The sequence below is a fragment of the Gavia stellata genome, chromosome 4, assembly GCF_030936135.1.
Source record: "Gavia stellata isolate bGavSte3 chromosome 4, bGavSte3.hap2, whole genome shotgun sequence".
Taxonomy (NCBI): domain Eukaryota; kingdom Metazoa; phylum Chordata; class Aves; order Gaviiformes; family Gaviidae; genus Gavia; species Gavia stellata.
The window spans coordinates 3,140,955-3,157,549 of NC_082597.1; the positions used below are offsets into that span (position 1 = coordinate 3,140,955).

A 16,595-nucleotide genomic window follows, 5' to 3' on the forward strand; every position below is an offset into this window, starting at 1 on the left:
ATGCTGTCCTGTATTTGGTTTATGCTGCTCGTTTGTGGTTTTGGTCTTTGTTTAGGTTTGTCTATATTCTTTTTGTGTGTGTGTGTGCTTTACACATGCAGTGATGTAACATGGCTGTAGAAAATTTAATGTAGGGACAGGAAGAAAATTAAAATAAAAAAAATATCCATTGGAGTGGATAAAATTATAATGGGCTTTTTTGGCCACCTTCATATAGAAACAGGTTTCAAACTGTTGCAAAATTAATTTTTCCTTTAAAAATTAGGAATATTACATTGTATTTTCACATAGCATGTAATGCTAGTTAATATTTCCAAGTAGTCATGGAACAGCAGTAGTTGCAAACCACTGGCATCAGCCACTTCTATGAGAAATCACAAAATCACTAAGGTTGGAAAAGACCTGTGAGATCATCAAGTCCAACCATCAACCCAACCCCACCATGCCCACTAAACCATGTCCCGCAGTGCCACGTCCACACGTTCCTTGAACACCTCCAGGGATGGTGACTCCACCACCTCCCTGGGCAGCCTCTTCCAGTGCTTCACCACTCTCTCAGTAAAGACATTTTTCCTAATATCCAGCCTAAACCTCCCCTGGTGCAACTTGAGGCCATTTCCTCTTGTCCTGTCACTTGTCACTTGGGAGAAGAGACCAACACCCACCTCACCACAACCCCCTTTCAGGCAGTTGTAGAGAGTGATAAGGTCTCCCCTCAGCCTCCTCTTCTCCAGACTGAACAACCCCAGCTCCCTCAGCCGCTCCTCATCAGACTTGTGCTCCAGACCCCTCACCAGCTTCATCGCCCTTCTCTGGACACGCTCCAGCACCTCAATGTCCTTCTTGGAGTGAGGGGCCCAAAACTGAACACAGTATTCGAGGTGCGGCCTCACCAGCGCCGAGTACAGGGGCACGATCACCTCCCTACTCCTGCTGGCCACACTCTTTCTGATCCAGGCCAGGATGCCGTTGGCCTTCTTGGCCACCTGGGCACACTGCTGGCTCATATTCAGCCGGCTGTCAACCAACACCCCCAGGTCCTTTTCTGCGGGGAGCTTTCCAGCCACTCGTCCCCAAGCCTGTAGCATTGCATGGGGTTGTTTTGGCCAATATGTAAAACAAAGCATCAATGAAATGTCCCAAAGACTACATCTTTCCTTACCATGAGGTGTAACTAGATCTGAAGAGAGCGGTAATTCCCTTGCTGCAGGCCAAACCTCCATAGTGCCAAAAAGCCCCCGAAAGTCCTAATAGTAAGAAATGGCACCACCTGAAGTTGTTTGCTGCGATGATCTTTGACTTCTCTGCTCATAAACAGCTGAGCGAGTGGAATCTTGCCAGCCTTCATTAAATAATTTTTGGGGTGGAGGAGTGAGACAGAGCTCAAGTGATGCCGTGTGCAAACTCTAAAAATAATTTGTCATCTGAATTTACATTATGAGGCTTGAAATGCAAGCGTTGATATGCTGATGACGTATGTATGAAAGCGGGGTGGGTTTGCTCAATTCAGACTGAGCAGATTTGACTCTTGTGGTGGAATTAGTTTGGTTTTTGTTCTGCCGAGTGGTTGGACAGACTTCTCTGTACCTGAGATGGTTGTTCTTTGCCTCTTATCTTGCTGAATTTAGGAACTGGTTTTGATCAGTGTAAGACCAAGAAGTTCTTTCTACATATGGATAACATATAGGTGCATTACGTGGATATAATATAGTCCATGTAGATAAAACTGCTCTTCCAGAGTTTCTTCTGATTAAAGACTGTAGTTGCTATGTTATCGTTTCTACACTGTAGAGGCATGCATGCCCCTGTTAGAAGTCTAAAATTTGTATCACTATCATCCATGTGGTTGTTTATTTTGGTATCCTGGTATTCAATAAAAACCGTTCCTTAAGCTAAAAAAAAATGTGCATCCTAAATTTGGGTAATTCCAACACGTGGTTCCCTTTGCAGCTGCAGGGACCAGCTGTGTGTAAGGTACATTTGTATAATAATATGTTGGTGTACTTTGTATTTTAAGGGGGCTTTTTGTTCTTTTTTTCATGGAGGGGAATTTTGTAAATGAATAGTGGTTTGGGGTAATAAAAGTCAATTAATATAAATTTAAATAAAAATATTCAATCTAATTTTGTCTGTTGGGGTTGATGGGAGTCTTGTATTCATTTCATGACTTGCTCGTCAAGCTCTTTGGAGTACAAGCAGTCACAGCAGGTCAGATCAGAGGTGCCCCTAGCTTGTTGGCACAAGCTGGGGGTGGGTATTACGGAACGCTGTAAAAAAAGGGGAAATACGCAGTGATACCATTTTACCTTCAAACAAGTAGTGGAGTGGGGCTTTCCTGAGCCAAATATTGTATTTTTGCTTATAATCTCTTGATGGAGTTCTGTTTCATTACTGTGTAATTATCTTTTGAACCCAAATGTCCTTGTGATAACCCCAGTATCATCTAGCAGTCAGTACCAGCTTTTCATTATGTGTTGTTTGGAAAAGGCTTGAATTATTTTTTCGTTGTAAATCTACTGCTAGAAATCCTCACTGGCTGCCTCTTTTCGTATGCCATTGATGGTTTCACAGATCCAGCTCACGTTCACTTGCAATTGTCTTTCTCTAGGCTGAAGAGATGTAGTCCTAATGTAATGTCCTCAGAGTCTGAAGACTTACCTTGGCAACTAGTTCATCAGTCTAATTAGGATTCACAACCAGGACATCTTTTCTGGTCCTCATCCTAATTTCTTCCTGTTGTAAGTCCCAGGCCAACAAGGGGTTTAAGAATGTGCATAACTTTGCACATGCAAATGTGGAATTACTCACTTCTTGCAGTTCTGCTCGTATTTGTGTGCTTTGCCAGATTTGAGATCATAAATTCTCTCTGTTAATCTTAGAGGTGCTCTTTCTTCCCGGTGTGTAATAAATAAGTTGTTGCAATACAAGGAACGGTTTCCACTTTGCTTATGCTGAAAGCTGAACCGGTATCCTACCAACATACCAGGTGTTTTATCAGGTGGGAAACATTCACTAGGTGAAAAAAAAGCATCTAAAAAGGTTAATCGTACTATCTGCCGGTCTTTGTTGTTAAATCAGGTTTTTGTCAACATATTGAACTTGACTTAGTACTCTCTAGACATAATTAAATGTCTCTTCAAGCAGTGCATGTGTGTGAATATGCTGGAATGAGTCTTTCCTCCTCTTCTCATCTCCGTCCCTAAATTTCAAAGGTCAGAATGGTCAAAATACATTTTTATTTGCTTTTAAGAAGTCTGGGTGAGAGATTAAATAAATGAGAGGATGGCAAACATTTGCCTGTGGTTTTGTCAGTGCCGGGATTTTAGGTGAAAGAATCTAAAAATAACATGGGCAATAGGAACACTGGAGCTGATCACCAGGGGTACAAAAGATATTCATGTGTCAGCAGGCAGAGTAAGTTGTATTCTGCCTTCTGCGTAAGTCATTTATTGAGTATTACTACACACATTTAGCATTCTCAATTGGAGAGCAGAAACGACTGTGGTTCTCTTCCACCATTTCATCATAGATTCGTTAGGCAAATTCTTTCTTTTACACCTTTTAGAAAACTCACACTATGTAGTCAAGTGTAAATAAAAGCAAGAATCAACTCTACAATACTTGATCTTTTGCTGGCGGCACTTCCCACACGGTAATTTTGAGGGCTCTGTGTGGGCACAGTTTGATTATGGACTGCTTCATAGCTTCCGTTGTAGTTACTCAGAAATCAGATCTGTGGTATTACTTCCAAATGATTTTTAGAAGAACATAACCATTTGGTTTGTGCTTTACATGTTTCATAATGCACTTTCAAGTCATCACCTACTTAAATGTGCGAAGACAATTTTTAAAAATAATTTAATATAAAGAGTAAATTAATTTAAAAACTAAAAATAATGGTGCAGCAGTAAGGACCTTCATTACCATATGCCCTTTTGTCTTTTTTCCCCTATTATTTGTTTTGCAACTATTTTCTATACTATAAACAAGTCCTGCAAATTCACTCAGCAGAGACGCTGTTGGAAGTGACTCTTTTTGGATGAGGTAATCTTAAAAAAAGAATAACCCCCTCACCACCACCTTTTTCTGTCATGATGGAAAATACCACTGTCTTGCTGGTGTTTGACTAATCGCTTACACGTCATCTTTGAGCTGACCTTCTCTCTAGGTCTTTTCAGCTGGGCTTACATTTCGCTCTCGCTGCCTCTACGCAAAATATCTCAGATGTGGCCTTTCTTGTCCATCTGCTCAGCAAAATCCATCACAACTCAGGCTACCAGTTACTGCAACAATTTTTTTCATTATTTTTTGTACGCCCCTCCCCGGCCCTGAGAAGTGAATTCTTGCCTTGACGATGTCTGTTGAAAGCAGTGCTGCAGGTAGTTTCCTACCCCATATTCACATCATCTCATTTCATCCTGCCACTGGCTTCCCCATCAATGTTATCCAGTGGAAGTCACACGCCTTCACTTTTGAAGCCCTGTATGTCCCATTTCTGCTTCCCTGCTGATTCCAGTTCCTCATATACTGTCTCTCTGATCCACTCATGATGCCACCTTCTATCCCTCACTCATCCAGTTTTCAAACAAGAACTGAGTTTCACTGTTTCTTGTTCTTAGAAGGAATTTCTGCTAGATGTAGACAACGCTAATGGATTAACTTCCCACAAATCCCTCTAAAAATCCGCTTGGTTGTTCCTAAAGCACTTGAAAACAATTAGGCCATCACTATGAGTCTTATGAGGAGCGGCTGAGGGAGCTGGGGTTGTTCAGTCTGGAGAAGAAGAGGCTGAGGGGAGACCTCATCGCTCTCTACAACTACCTGAAAGGGGGTTGTGGTGAGGTGGGTGTTGGTCTCTTCTGCCAAGTGACGAGTGACAGAACAAGAGCAAATGGCCTCAAGTTGCACCAGGGGAGGTTTAGGCTGGATATTAGGAAAAATTTGTTTACGGAGAGAGAGGTGAAGCATTGGAACCGGCTGCCCAGGGAAGTGGTGGAGTCACCATCCCTGGAGGTGTTCAAGGAACGTGTGGACGTGGCACTGCGGGACATGGTTTAGTGGGCATGGTGGTGTTGGGTTGATGGTTGGACTTGATGATCTTATAGGACTTTTCCAACCTTAATGATTCTGTGATTCTATACTTAGTGGGCTGCCTATTGCGAGAGTACAGATTGCCTCCGTTTCCTTTTGTTTCACCATCAATTTGTTGTTTCTTATCTTTGTGTGCATGATAAGCACGTTGAGAAAAGAAACATACTCCTGTTTTTTTTCTTTGTGCGTTACCTAGCGCAGTTGGGGTCTGGTCACAGCGTGGCTCCTCTCCTACATCGGTAGGAATAAATAGAACAGGTCAGGACATGGTCTCTAGCGCTCTCCCCTTGCTTGTGCTTTGGGTCTAATTGGTAGCATGTTCATTTACAGGGTTTTGTTTTGGAGCTAACGCTTCCCTGGACAACATTGGCCATGACTGGGGGAACAGCGCGTGCTGGGGACCGTCCCCAGTTTGCGGTTTGGATGTGGATGTGCTGAGCTGCTTGTTCGGAGGGGAAGGCAAGATTTTACACATAAGAGATGAGGGTTGTGTGGTATCGTGCTGCTTGGCCTCGGACCCAGAGGATCATCTCTGGTCTGTTTTATTTAGAAGTACAGAGGTAGGCTTAGATGCCAAGGGTTACACAAATAAAAACAGATGCTTTTGATAGGTGTCAGCATTTTAATGACGAATAAAATTAAGCCCTGGATACTTCTGGCCATCTAATGGCACCATTTTTTGTAATGCTTGCAGGTTTTTTGTTGCTGTTTTTCTTCCCGTATTTTATGACAATTGCCTGAAGTCCTGATCTGGTGGGATTATGCCAGATACCTGCACAGCTGGAAACTCATCAGCGATTCAGATTCCTTCAGTCAGAATGTCAGTTTTATCACAAAACTTGTAAAGCTTACAGTGGTGATTTCAAATTTCCTCTTTAGTAGACATTTTGTTTGAATGCCATGAAGGGGCTCCTTTCTCAGAGCCCCCAGGAGTACAATAAGCTATGCTCTTTGAGAGAGGCTAGATGAGTACAAAGTTACCTTCATTAAATTTTCTCTTCATGCTTTAGCATAGAATATTTCTTTTTAAAATGCTCTCTCATTTTCTTTTGTGTCTTCATCCTATTACCTTTATGAGATTGCGGTGCATCAGCTTGATGGAAAAGGTGGGTGCGCGCGTCCCTCGGAGGTTTATTCCAGCACGCAGAAATATTCTGCTAGTTTGTGAGGTGCTTGAGGAGCAGCTGGAAAAGCGAAAGCAGATCAAGTAATTGTAAACTTAATAAAAACACGTCGTTACTAGCATGCCATGTGGTGCACGGTGCAGATCAGACTGCTGTTCGTATTGACTTTTGCTAGGAAAGGCATTTTAGATTTCATGTGTGTTGATTCTGTAGTTATTGAGTTGCACTGAATGGAGATGGAGATCTGTCAGGGTTCCCTGGCAGTCCTTGTTCACTACTACATTGTGCTTTTTGCCTTCAGTTTAGTTGTGAAATTCCCAAGTGATTAAAAAAAACCAGTAGTAACGAGACAGTTCCCTGCCATGTGTCCCAAAATACAGATCTCTCTCAGGACACCGGATGGTTCAGGGAAGGGACCTCCTGCTCAAAGCAGGGTCAGCTCTGGTACCAGACCAGGTTGCTTTATCCATTCAAGTATTTAAACCTTCCTTGTTTTTACTAGATTCCACATAATTACTGATTTTGCACTATCTGCCTTTTCTTACAAGTTCTTTTCTTCAGTCAAGTCCCACAAACCCTTAAATGCTTCCGTGAAATTACCGTTATTTATAGAAACATTAGGGAAGTTCTCTTTTAGGGAGGTATTTCATTTCCCTTTTGAGGAGTTGCCTTGCTGTTGGCTGTTTCTGACCATCCGTCTGAGAGTCTTGTCATCCGTCACCAAACGGAAATCAATCGCAAACCCTTTGGTGGGGTTACCATAATGCGCATTGCAACCTTCTTTCCTGAACGGGAGATCCTGCAGCACATGGTTTATGGCCATCTAATGTTAGGCAGTAATCTCATTTAGTGTTTTCCCAAAAGTGCAAATAGTGCATTAGAGTAGCGTAACAAGCACAGCGGATCAATACGGAGACGGTGCTCTCCTTCAAGAGATTAATCCAAGAAAATGGACTTCGTTGACTTGAAGGAAGTGGCCCTGTTCGCGTTGACCTGCATCGGGTCTGCAGTGCCTAGAAGGACAGGCAGTGTTTTGAAAAATCACCAGCAAAGAGTCGTAGGATGAAAGCAAGTAACTGTGGGGCAGGGACAACGCGTCTTACAGGACTGCGGTATGGTTGGCAACGTCAAGAGTCCATTGAAGCGTTCAAATAAGGGATAATACGTGGACTTTGAATGGTCACTAATGGTATGGCTCAGGGAAAAAAGCAATCAAAAAAGCTCCTTGATGTGCGTTAGAGTACCCCCGTTGAAATGGCTTTAAATACATTTACAGAATTTATGTAGCAAGTGTACAGCAGCCCATTTCCTTCACACTTCGCTTTTATTTAAGAAGTCACTTTAAAATCACTGGTGAATAAAGGCACAGCTAGGTTTACCGTGTGTATTTTGTGTTAACTCATGGTCTGTTGTATCGGTTTATCAATCCAGACCAGGGTTTCAGGCATTTAAAACAAGCTCTGGTTTAATTAGACCTATATCATCACCGCTGTGAGTCTTAACGTCTGCAAAGAGCGTACATGGTGCTTCCTCTCGTACTCCATCCCGATACAGACCTTGCCATAATCAGTCAGTGTGCAGCAGTTTATGGTCATACGTTTTGATGCCTAACATGCCTTTGAAGTGCTTGCTGATATCAGCAGAGGGGGGATTAAGGGAAAATCCTCATCCGTAAGAGTCTACAGAAGTTTGAACTTTCAGATCATAAAGTGTCTAAGCACCTGGGACTGCATTTGAATTCTGTTTTAGGCATTTCACAGATGCGCGGTAATGAATGAAAAGAGTAAGAGGGATGTTTTATATAGGTATATACTCTAAAATCAAGGCGACTTAACATTTCTTTTTTTGGTACTACATCTTGAGTGATTGCCAAGAAGTCAGTTCCCCTAAGGAACAGCATTGTGTTTCACGTTTCACTTTCTTGCTGTAGTAAAATAGAGACCTGCCTCGACCAATCAGCAAAATAAGTAGGAACAGAATATTCATCTGAGTATACTGTGGCTGACGAGTCTCATTTTTTTTACAACCGTATTAAACTAAAAATAATCTGGGCTGGAATGGGTATTAGAGCAGATGCTGCCAGGCTTTCCTGGTAGGGTAAATGAGAAGGTTAAGTATACAGTTCGCACACATAAAGCAAATGGTTGTTTTCAAGGCATATGACCTGTAAATTTTCTAAATTTTCATATGTTTTTTTCTACCATTGAAATATTTTATCTTTGGTGTGAAAGGGTTTTAACTGTGATTTGATTGTCTCTCATAGAAATGAGTACCTTAAAAAGTATTTATAAAGTAGATGTCCAGTTAGCCAAAAAATTTCCATGGACATTTTGTCTCTGAAACACTTTGCCAACCCCCTTACTTTTGAAATAGGAAAGTATTGTATTCCCATTTTAATTCTGTGGCATTATCAGTGTGGATAACATTTTCTAGATTAATGCAAATGGCAAGATTTTTGTCCAAAAGACGTTGAATTTTACAGGACGAACTAAAGAAGCTTCCATTGAAGGCAAAAAGTGAATTGCATCAGCCGAAAAGATGGCAAGAGTAATGGATCTATACAGTAAAGAAAATAATAGACAAAATTCCTAAATAACTTGCACATCTGGTGTCAGGATTAGAATTGAGGTGATGGGAAGGAGGATGCGCCAAAAATAGAGCATATCATCAGATCAGCAGAAGTAGGTTGTGTAATTTGCTGATGGTAGCAGGATTTTTGTATTTTTGAGGTCAACCCAATGGGTGATTTCAGTTTTGTGCAACAGCAATATTTAATAAGTAGCAAGATGATATGGTCATAGGACCAAAGCGAGGAAGCTTTCCTGTGGTTCTGTGACTGTTTTTCTAATGTAGGTGAGATCAGATGTGCTTCGTCATTTCTGGGATCTTCAGTTAAAGACGTGTGCTCACGTGAAGTTGGATGTTACTTTTTTTCTGCCAGCTGGAACGCGAGTGCTGGATCAGGAGGACACTTGTGTCCCGAAGAGCCAAGCTTCTGCAGCTCACCTTGATGTTTGTGTCTGATGTTACCCACTTTATAACCCATCTAGCTCTAGAAACAGCCTTTCTTTACAACTTTCAAGTGTTTTCTTCACTTCTATTATTTAGTTTACTTCTTAAAAAAAATTAAGAGAGTTGCATCTTTCCTGAAATTTTTTTGAGAAGGAAACCAAAATGTTCTTTTCTCTTTCCCCAGGCGATATGAGTCTCATCCAGTCTGCGCTGATCTGCAGGATAAAATTCTACAATGTTATCAGCAACACGCTCAGGAGACCCTCAGCTGCTCTGCCCTGGCTAGCCAGTATCTGCGTTGTGTCAATCATGCCAAACAGGTGGGTGTAGAAATATTGCCAATGAATTAATGATGGAATGAAGAATCATAAAATCATAGAATGATTTAGATTGGAAGGGACCTTAAAGATCATCTAGTTCCAACCCCCCTGCCATGGGCAGAGACACCTTCCACTAGACCAGGTTGCTCAAAGCCCCGTCCAACCTGACCCTGAACACTTCCAGGGTTGGAGCATCCACAACTTCTCTGGGCAACCTGTTCCAGTGCTTCACCACCCTCATGGTGAAGAATTTCTTCCTTATATCTAATATCTATCTCTCTAAGAAGAGAGAAAGACTATTGGATTATCCAATTAGCCCTTCTCACATGCCAAAACAGTACTGTTCCCAGTATGTACATTCTCACAAGCTCTGTGGAGTCCACTTTCAATTTATTTAAATGCTAGGGTTTCCATCTCTTCCCTTGGGAAGCTCTTGTTTAGTGTAGTAGCTATCGCTGTTGGCAGATGTTTCCTGGCATCTGCAGTTCTAGCAGTAAAACAAAGGGATTAAACTACGTGGTACTATTTGTCATAAAGATGACCACTTTCAGTAAGAAATGAATGGATGTCTCAAACTAGGTTGCTCACCAGTTGGAAGTCTTGATTTCTTTTATGTTATGTACTCTGAGAGTCTAATACTACCATTTACCTGGTCTTGGCATCCTCTCATCCAATTTGCTAGGGTATGGATTGTTACTGTAGATTATAAACTTTAATGCTTTATTAGTGTAGCGTAAGGGAAAATCATGGTAATATATACATCTTTTGGTGAAAAGAAGTTAAAATTTATGAACATGATTCTTTTTCAACAGCTTACATCTTTCACATAGAGAGATGCATATGTTGACCTCGATTGTGTTCTTAAAGAAACGAGTTGCAAATGTGCTTATAGGCCACGTATGTAGTGTATGTCAAAAGTGCTTAAATAAGTCTGTTGATCCTTATTTCTGTTAAAATGTATGAGTTAATCTTGAACATGTGAAAACGTGTGCTCTAACGTGTTAGCAGAGACCCAGCAAGCACGTCTAGTATTTGATAACGATGATTTTCAGTCACGTTAGTTCTGCCCGTACAGAAAAGTAGTAAGACTTTGACTATAAGCATTCACCGTGACCTTTTTGCTGTTACACTGGTGCAGTCTTGCTCTGGTAGTACTGAAGATCTTGCTGGAGTTAACACTGCTCGTGGTCTAGTGCTATGTAAAACGTGGTAGGAGCCAGTGGTTGCGTGGCAGTGCTAAAGCTGTTCCTCAGCCCACAGCACTGCATACATTTGTGCGGTGCTGTTATTGTTAATTCTTTGTTTATACGGTTAGTTTGCTCCTTTTTGCAAGGGCAGCCTGGCTGGACTGGCAGTGCTGGAAGACAAACTCAGCTAACAGCTGTAGCGTGGTTGTTCTCTGAACAGTGCGGGATGAGGACAATTTGTGTGGCTGTCCGGGCAGCTCTAAAATCACTTTATGATATTAAACGTTGTTATCATCAGTGAAAACTTTAAAGAGGATCCGTGTGATGAAATACAGAAGTCAGTGAGATCACCCCGTCCTTTTCAAAATCACCTCCTTCAGTCTATCCTTTGGTGTTTCTCCTGCCCACTTCTTAATGCACCAAGCCACCAATGTGGCTTGCATCATCTGGAACACTAATTTACTCTATTTATAGTTCTATATTATTTTTTAAAGTAACTAGAAAATTTAGATTAATTACTTATACATGTATAAGCTATAACTAAAGTTTGTATCTGATAGGAGTTTCTTCAGAAGACTATGATGAGGATGAATTAATTCATGTTCAGAAGATGCAGGAAAAGAAAATTGCATAAATATGAGCATTAGGTTTTTGAACCCTTTTAAACACCTTTTTTGTTGAAGATCTTCAACCAAGCCTGTCAAGTAGTTAAAAGTGTTTCCTAAATGCTTCTTACTCTCTTTCACACATGCTTCAAGATGAGAATTCAGAGAGGTTTCTCTCTTATGATAACAGAGAAAGAGAAGCCTTTTATTATGGAAATATTTGCAAGCAGGAGCAATTGTTTTTCATAATGAACATCAGTCCTCTATAGCTCATCCTCCATGTGTTGCAGCTGTAATTGTAATTATTTTTACTCGCTGATTGCCCAGAAGTCCAGACAAACAGTTACTTTGAAATAATTGCTAGATGCTGTTACAAAATACTGCAAAATTACCTACTATGTGTGCTTGGTTAGAAGACAGAGGAGTGGGATAAATAGCAGATTCAGAAATGAAAAAGTTAACTGACACTGGCTACAAGAAACAAAGAAAGAGGAAAATTTGCTAGAGGGAATAGACGAAGATATTGAAAACCAAGTAAGTTAACTAATCCGATTTCCTGGCGGTGAGTCTGGGCACTTGTGCTCAGGCTGAGCACACTCTGTGCTTTTCATAAATTGAATTTATTGACTCCTCTTTCTTTCCTATCTTGCTTATAATTATCTCACCCTCTCTTCTGTATGCTCCTTATTTCTCATCCTGTCTGTAATCTCATGTCTCTATCTGTCCTTTTCTCCCCTTGTTAGAAAGGCCCAGAGAGCTGTTAATTCAGAGGAGTTTGACACATTGTTGTATCTTCACTTTAAATCTTTTCCCAAAGTCATGAGAAGCTAGTGAGATAAATTAAACTCTGTTATTAATGTTTGCATTTTATTATAATAGTAATGGAGAGAAGAAACTACTTAATGGAGCCATTAAGGGGAAGATACTAGGATTGTCTGTGGCATGTATTTGTGCTCCCACTGCTGAAGTAACTCCAGCCGGACAAGTCACTGCGCTAATACGGACCATCCAGTGGCATTTTTATGATTTATCCTAGTCTGCTGTCCACTGGTATGGACAAGGTGGCTGTTAAAATACCCTTTTTTTTCCTTTCTTTTTATCCACCCGCCCCGGGCTACGGGGAGTCCTAATTCCTATATGGAAACACAACTAGACTATAGCTTAATGAAGTCTATGCAATAGTTTCCTATTAGACTATTGAATTTCACAGGGATGCAAGTCTCTGCAGGCAGGTTAGATTTGAAAGTACTTCAAAGACTGATTCCAACAGCTGCTGGTGTCTGACAGCCTGGCTACAAAATGTTATCCTTCAGCCTCTTCAGCCTTGCTGTAACCGTTATCTTAATTTGTAGGATGGAGTGGTCCTTAATCATGTGTCCTACTTAGGATAAAACCATTTTTTTAAGCTTCATCCTCCAGTATTTTTACTAGATACCATCTTCCAATCTAATAGAAAAATATGTAAAATTAGTGTAGCTGGAAACACTGTGAACTGAAACGCAATAAAAAGTCATTGTCGTTTATGGCCACCATTTAACACCACCTTGATTGAAGGAAGTTTATTATGGAAGAGTCAGACCAGGTTCCCTTCACGCCTACACGGGTGTCATGAAAAAACAGAAGGAAAATATTTTAAATACGTAAAGTAAATTTGTAGGTGATATTAAATGGCAAGAGTCAGTAAAGAAGACTAAAAAAGCCCCCAAAAATATAGACAAAAGCAAAGCGAGCCCTGGAATACTCCCAATTGTCTGAAGATGAAATTTTGTGGGCAGAAATATGCGTGTGATGAACAAATATCTGCAATTTCTTTCCTTAGGACACTAAATAAAAGTAACACAATTTTTCTCAGATCTTATGGGAATTTCCTGCATTAACTTATGCAGTGTTAAATTTACGTAAAGTTAATATTCAGCCCAGCGATGCCTTTGAGCAAGTTTCTCTAATACCACTGCAAAAAGAGTCTTCCAGTTAAAGTAGCCTTCATCAGTTTTACAGAAATCTCCGTGGGGATGCTGTCAAACTGAGATTGGAGATTTTGTTAACTAATAAAAGTTTCCCTTATTTTTGTTCGTAATAGCACCTATGGAGCATAAACCCGACTCCTTTTGTTTTGTCGGTGTGTACTTCTCTACTATGGATTCTGGAGAATATTTGTGATCACAAGGACATTTACTGTCTTTTCATGTGCACACTGTCCTTCTCCTTGGTACACCTCTTAATCCTTGCAGAAACACTGATTGATTGAGTTGAATGGTTCACCAGGTTATTTTTAGAAATACCATGAGAATTTGGTTGAAGACATACATGACAAGAGGTTTTTCATTCCTTTTATTTTTAATTTTCCTGAGCTCTAACTTCTGTGACTCTGCCAATGCAGTCCAGACGCACAAGACAATGTGCCGTGTCTGGCCAGATACTGCAGCTCAAATACTTGAATCAGCTGTTTGTACGTCTCCTGTAAGATTTTGAGGTTTACATTTGGGCTTGCTCCTGACATAAACCCTAAAAGTTATCAAATCCCTTCCTACCATTTCTTACAAGGAGACTCATAATTACTGTCTTCCCCACTTTCTGAGTTTGGAAGGCAAGAACTTAGTCAACGTCGTCGTCGTGGTTTAACCCCAGTAGGCAACTAAGCACCACAGAGCTGCTCGCTCACTTCTCCCCTGCCCCATCGGGATGGGGGAGAGAATTGGAAAAGTAAAAGTGAGAAAGCTCATGGGTTGAGATAAGAACAATTTAATAAATGAATTGAAATAAAATAAAATTATAATGACAATAAAAATTGTAATGAAGAGGAAAATTACATCAACAACAAAATGAAACCCAAGAAAGGCAAGTGATGTAAATTAAAACAATTGCTCACCACCCTCCGACCGACCCCCAGCCTGTCCCCAAGCAGCAGTCTCCTGGCCAGCTTTCCCCCTAGTTTATATGCTGAGCATGACGTCGTATGGTATGGAATATCCCTTTGGTCAGGTGGGGTCAGCTGTCCCGGCTGTGTCCCCTCCCAACTTCTTGTGCACCCCCAGCCTACTCGCTGGTGGGGTGGGGAGCAGAGAAGGCCTTGACTCTGTGTGAGCACTGCTCAGCAGTAACTAACACATCCCTGTGCTATCAACACTGTTTCCAGCACGAATCCAAAACTCAGCCCCATAGTAGCTACTATGAAGAAAATTAACTCTACCCCAGCCAAAACCAGCATAGTTGTCATCCTCCAGTGAACACGGATGGCCTCCAGCATGCTTCTACTGCCTAGCCTGGCACTGTCCTATTAGATTCCACCTTTCTGTTCTCCTTACTGATCTAGACAAGTAGTAGCCATACATGTCCCTGTTTCTGCAGACCCTTTATTTCTAGATCATGGCAGTAGGAAGTTCTTAGTAGAGCCTTACAAGTCCTTGCAAGTCTGCATTTTCATGGTAGAGGGCAGGACCGCTCCGAAGAGTCCAGACCTTGATGGCAGAGCTCTCTGCTGTGGCAGGAGGAGTAACTCTTGACTACTTGACAGATCTATGCTTTTAGCTCTTGGTGGCCTGACAGTGCACAGGGGGTGAATAATGAAGCGCAAGGTCAGTGCAACATGTTCAGACTATCGAGATTTTGATTATGACTCAGAACACGGGAAGGAGGTAGGTAGGGGAGATACTTCGTGTTGTATGACTTCAGGATATATTGCCTCGAGTATGTAATTGCTGGGAACAGGATTTATCTTATTGTAAGGTCAGACGTTTTAATTTGCTTAATAGCCATAGCACCAGAGCCGTGATAGCATTAGGGTGGATGAGAAGGAATCATTACTGCAACCCTTCAGGCCTCCAAATGGCTGGCTTCTTGAGTCCTCAAATAGCTTCGTTCTGCTTCTGTGACTTGTCCCTGTGATGATGTGTATGTTGACAACGTTTCTTCTATATTTTTATTGAAAAAAGCGCAAATCCTAGGAAGGGATTATAGGCAAACTTCAGGGAGTCTCTGGAATAACTTTGAGTTACTGAAATATGTGTTTCTCCCTCTCTCTTCCCTTCCCCCCTGACCGTTTTCTTAGCAGAGCATGCTTGGGAGAGGAGGATAAAGGCATTGTCCAAATCAAGCACAAGACCATCAACTCTAATTTCAGCAGAAGAGCATTTTTTCCCCAAGAATGATACGACAGCCCATTTACAGGGCAGACCAATAAAGAGAAGAACTGGAAGAGCCATTTCAAGAGCAGCAGCCATCACAGCTCAATCAGTGTGACCGTTTGAAAAGCCAAGACCTGTATCTTATTACATCAGAAATCATACATCCGAAGATACTGTTCAGTCTCAGTAAAATCCACTTATTGGTGATTGAAGGAAGGAAAAGAAAAGAACCTTTCACTGACCTCAGAAAGGGGAAATATCCTTCAAATGCTGCTATTTCATTGTAGAATCTCCTCAAAAACTTCTCTGTGTCAAAGGCACGGGTATGTAACACTTGGTGTGCCGGGACGTGGCGGTGCTTTGTGAGCAAGTCAGCTGCTGCTCCTCGCTGTACAGCCGGTATTCCTTGCTCATATTAAAGTTTTCCTTACACTGTATAATGACGTAAATTGTGCTTTAACTTATTTCACAAATTATGTAACTTAATGAAGTCTCTCTCCAGGCCTTCTGCTGGAATGATGTTAATGATCTGACACTTAAGATATAACATGGCCTTTATTTACGTGAAATGATTCTGTTGTGCTCCTCACTCCTTATCAAGTACTGACGAATATGCCTCGCTCTGTTCCAACAATAAATATATTTTATGCACAAGATTGATGTTTCAGTCTGTCTCTCTTTCCACTTCTCAGAGGCGGATGGTGTTCCCTCTGCTGCGTCAATCATGTTTTCCCAGCAGATGTTATTGCTGAAGCTTTAAAGCATAGACTTCTATGCATAACCAACCCTGGTTTCAGGAACAGTACTTCCATATAACTGTTTTCCATCACAGCAACCTAAAAGGATCCCACGTGATGGTGGGCTGTGATTCATGCACCACCAGAGCTTCCTTTCTTGGAAAGTACTTGTGAATGAAAGGGCATACTGTGCCCAAAACTGCAAACCATCTTTATGCAAGTACCCAGTTTCATTTGGTTTTGTTCAGGTAACGACTGCCGCATTCATCCTACCGAGCAATCTTAGAGAAGATTTTTACGCTATAGTAATAGTAACAGTGTCAAATGAGCAACCTGTCTAGAGCTTTCTGCTATTTATTTACCTGTTCTGCTTCTCTAATTGGCTACGTTTGAAC

At 41.3% G+C, this 16,595-nt stretch overlaps 1 protein-coding gene across 3 annotated transcripts in view; it reads left to right on the forward strand.

The window, feature by feature from the left end:
* Positions 1–16,119, forward strand: part of CHCHD3 (coiled-coil-helix-coiled-coil-helix domain containing 3) — a 164,169-nt gene extending 148,050 nt beyond the window's left edge. For 2 of the 3 annotated variants that reach the window (XM_059816777.1, XM_059816774.1), the window contains 2 exons: positions 9,412–9,547; positions 15,388–16,119. In XM_059816777.1, coding sequence (XP_059672760.1) covers positions 9,412–9,547; positions 15,388–15,414 — 163 coding nt within the window. In that variant the 3' untranslated portion in view covers positions 15,415–16,119. The remainder of the gene's footprint in view (positions 1–9,411; positions 9,548–15,387) is intronic. The other variant, XM_059816775.1, reaches the window with a different exon arrangement.
* The last annotated feature ends 476 nt before the right edge of the window (positions 16,120–16,595 follow it).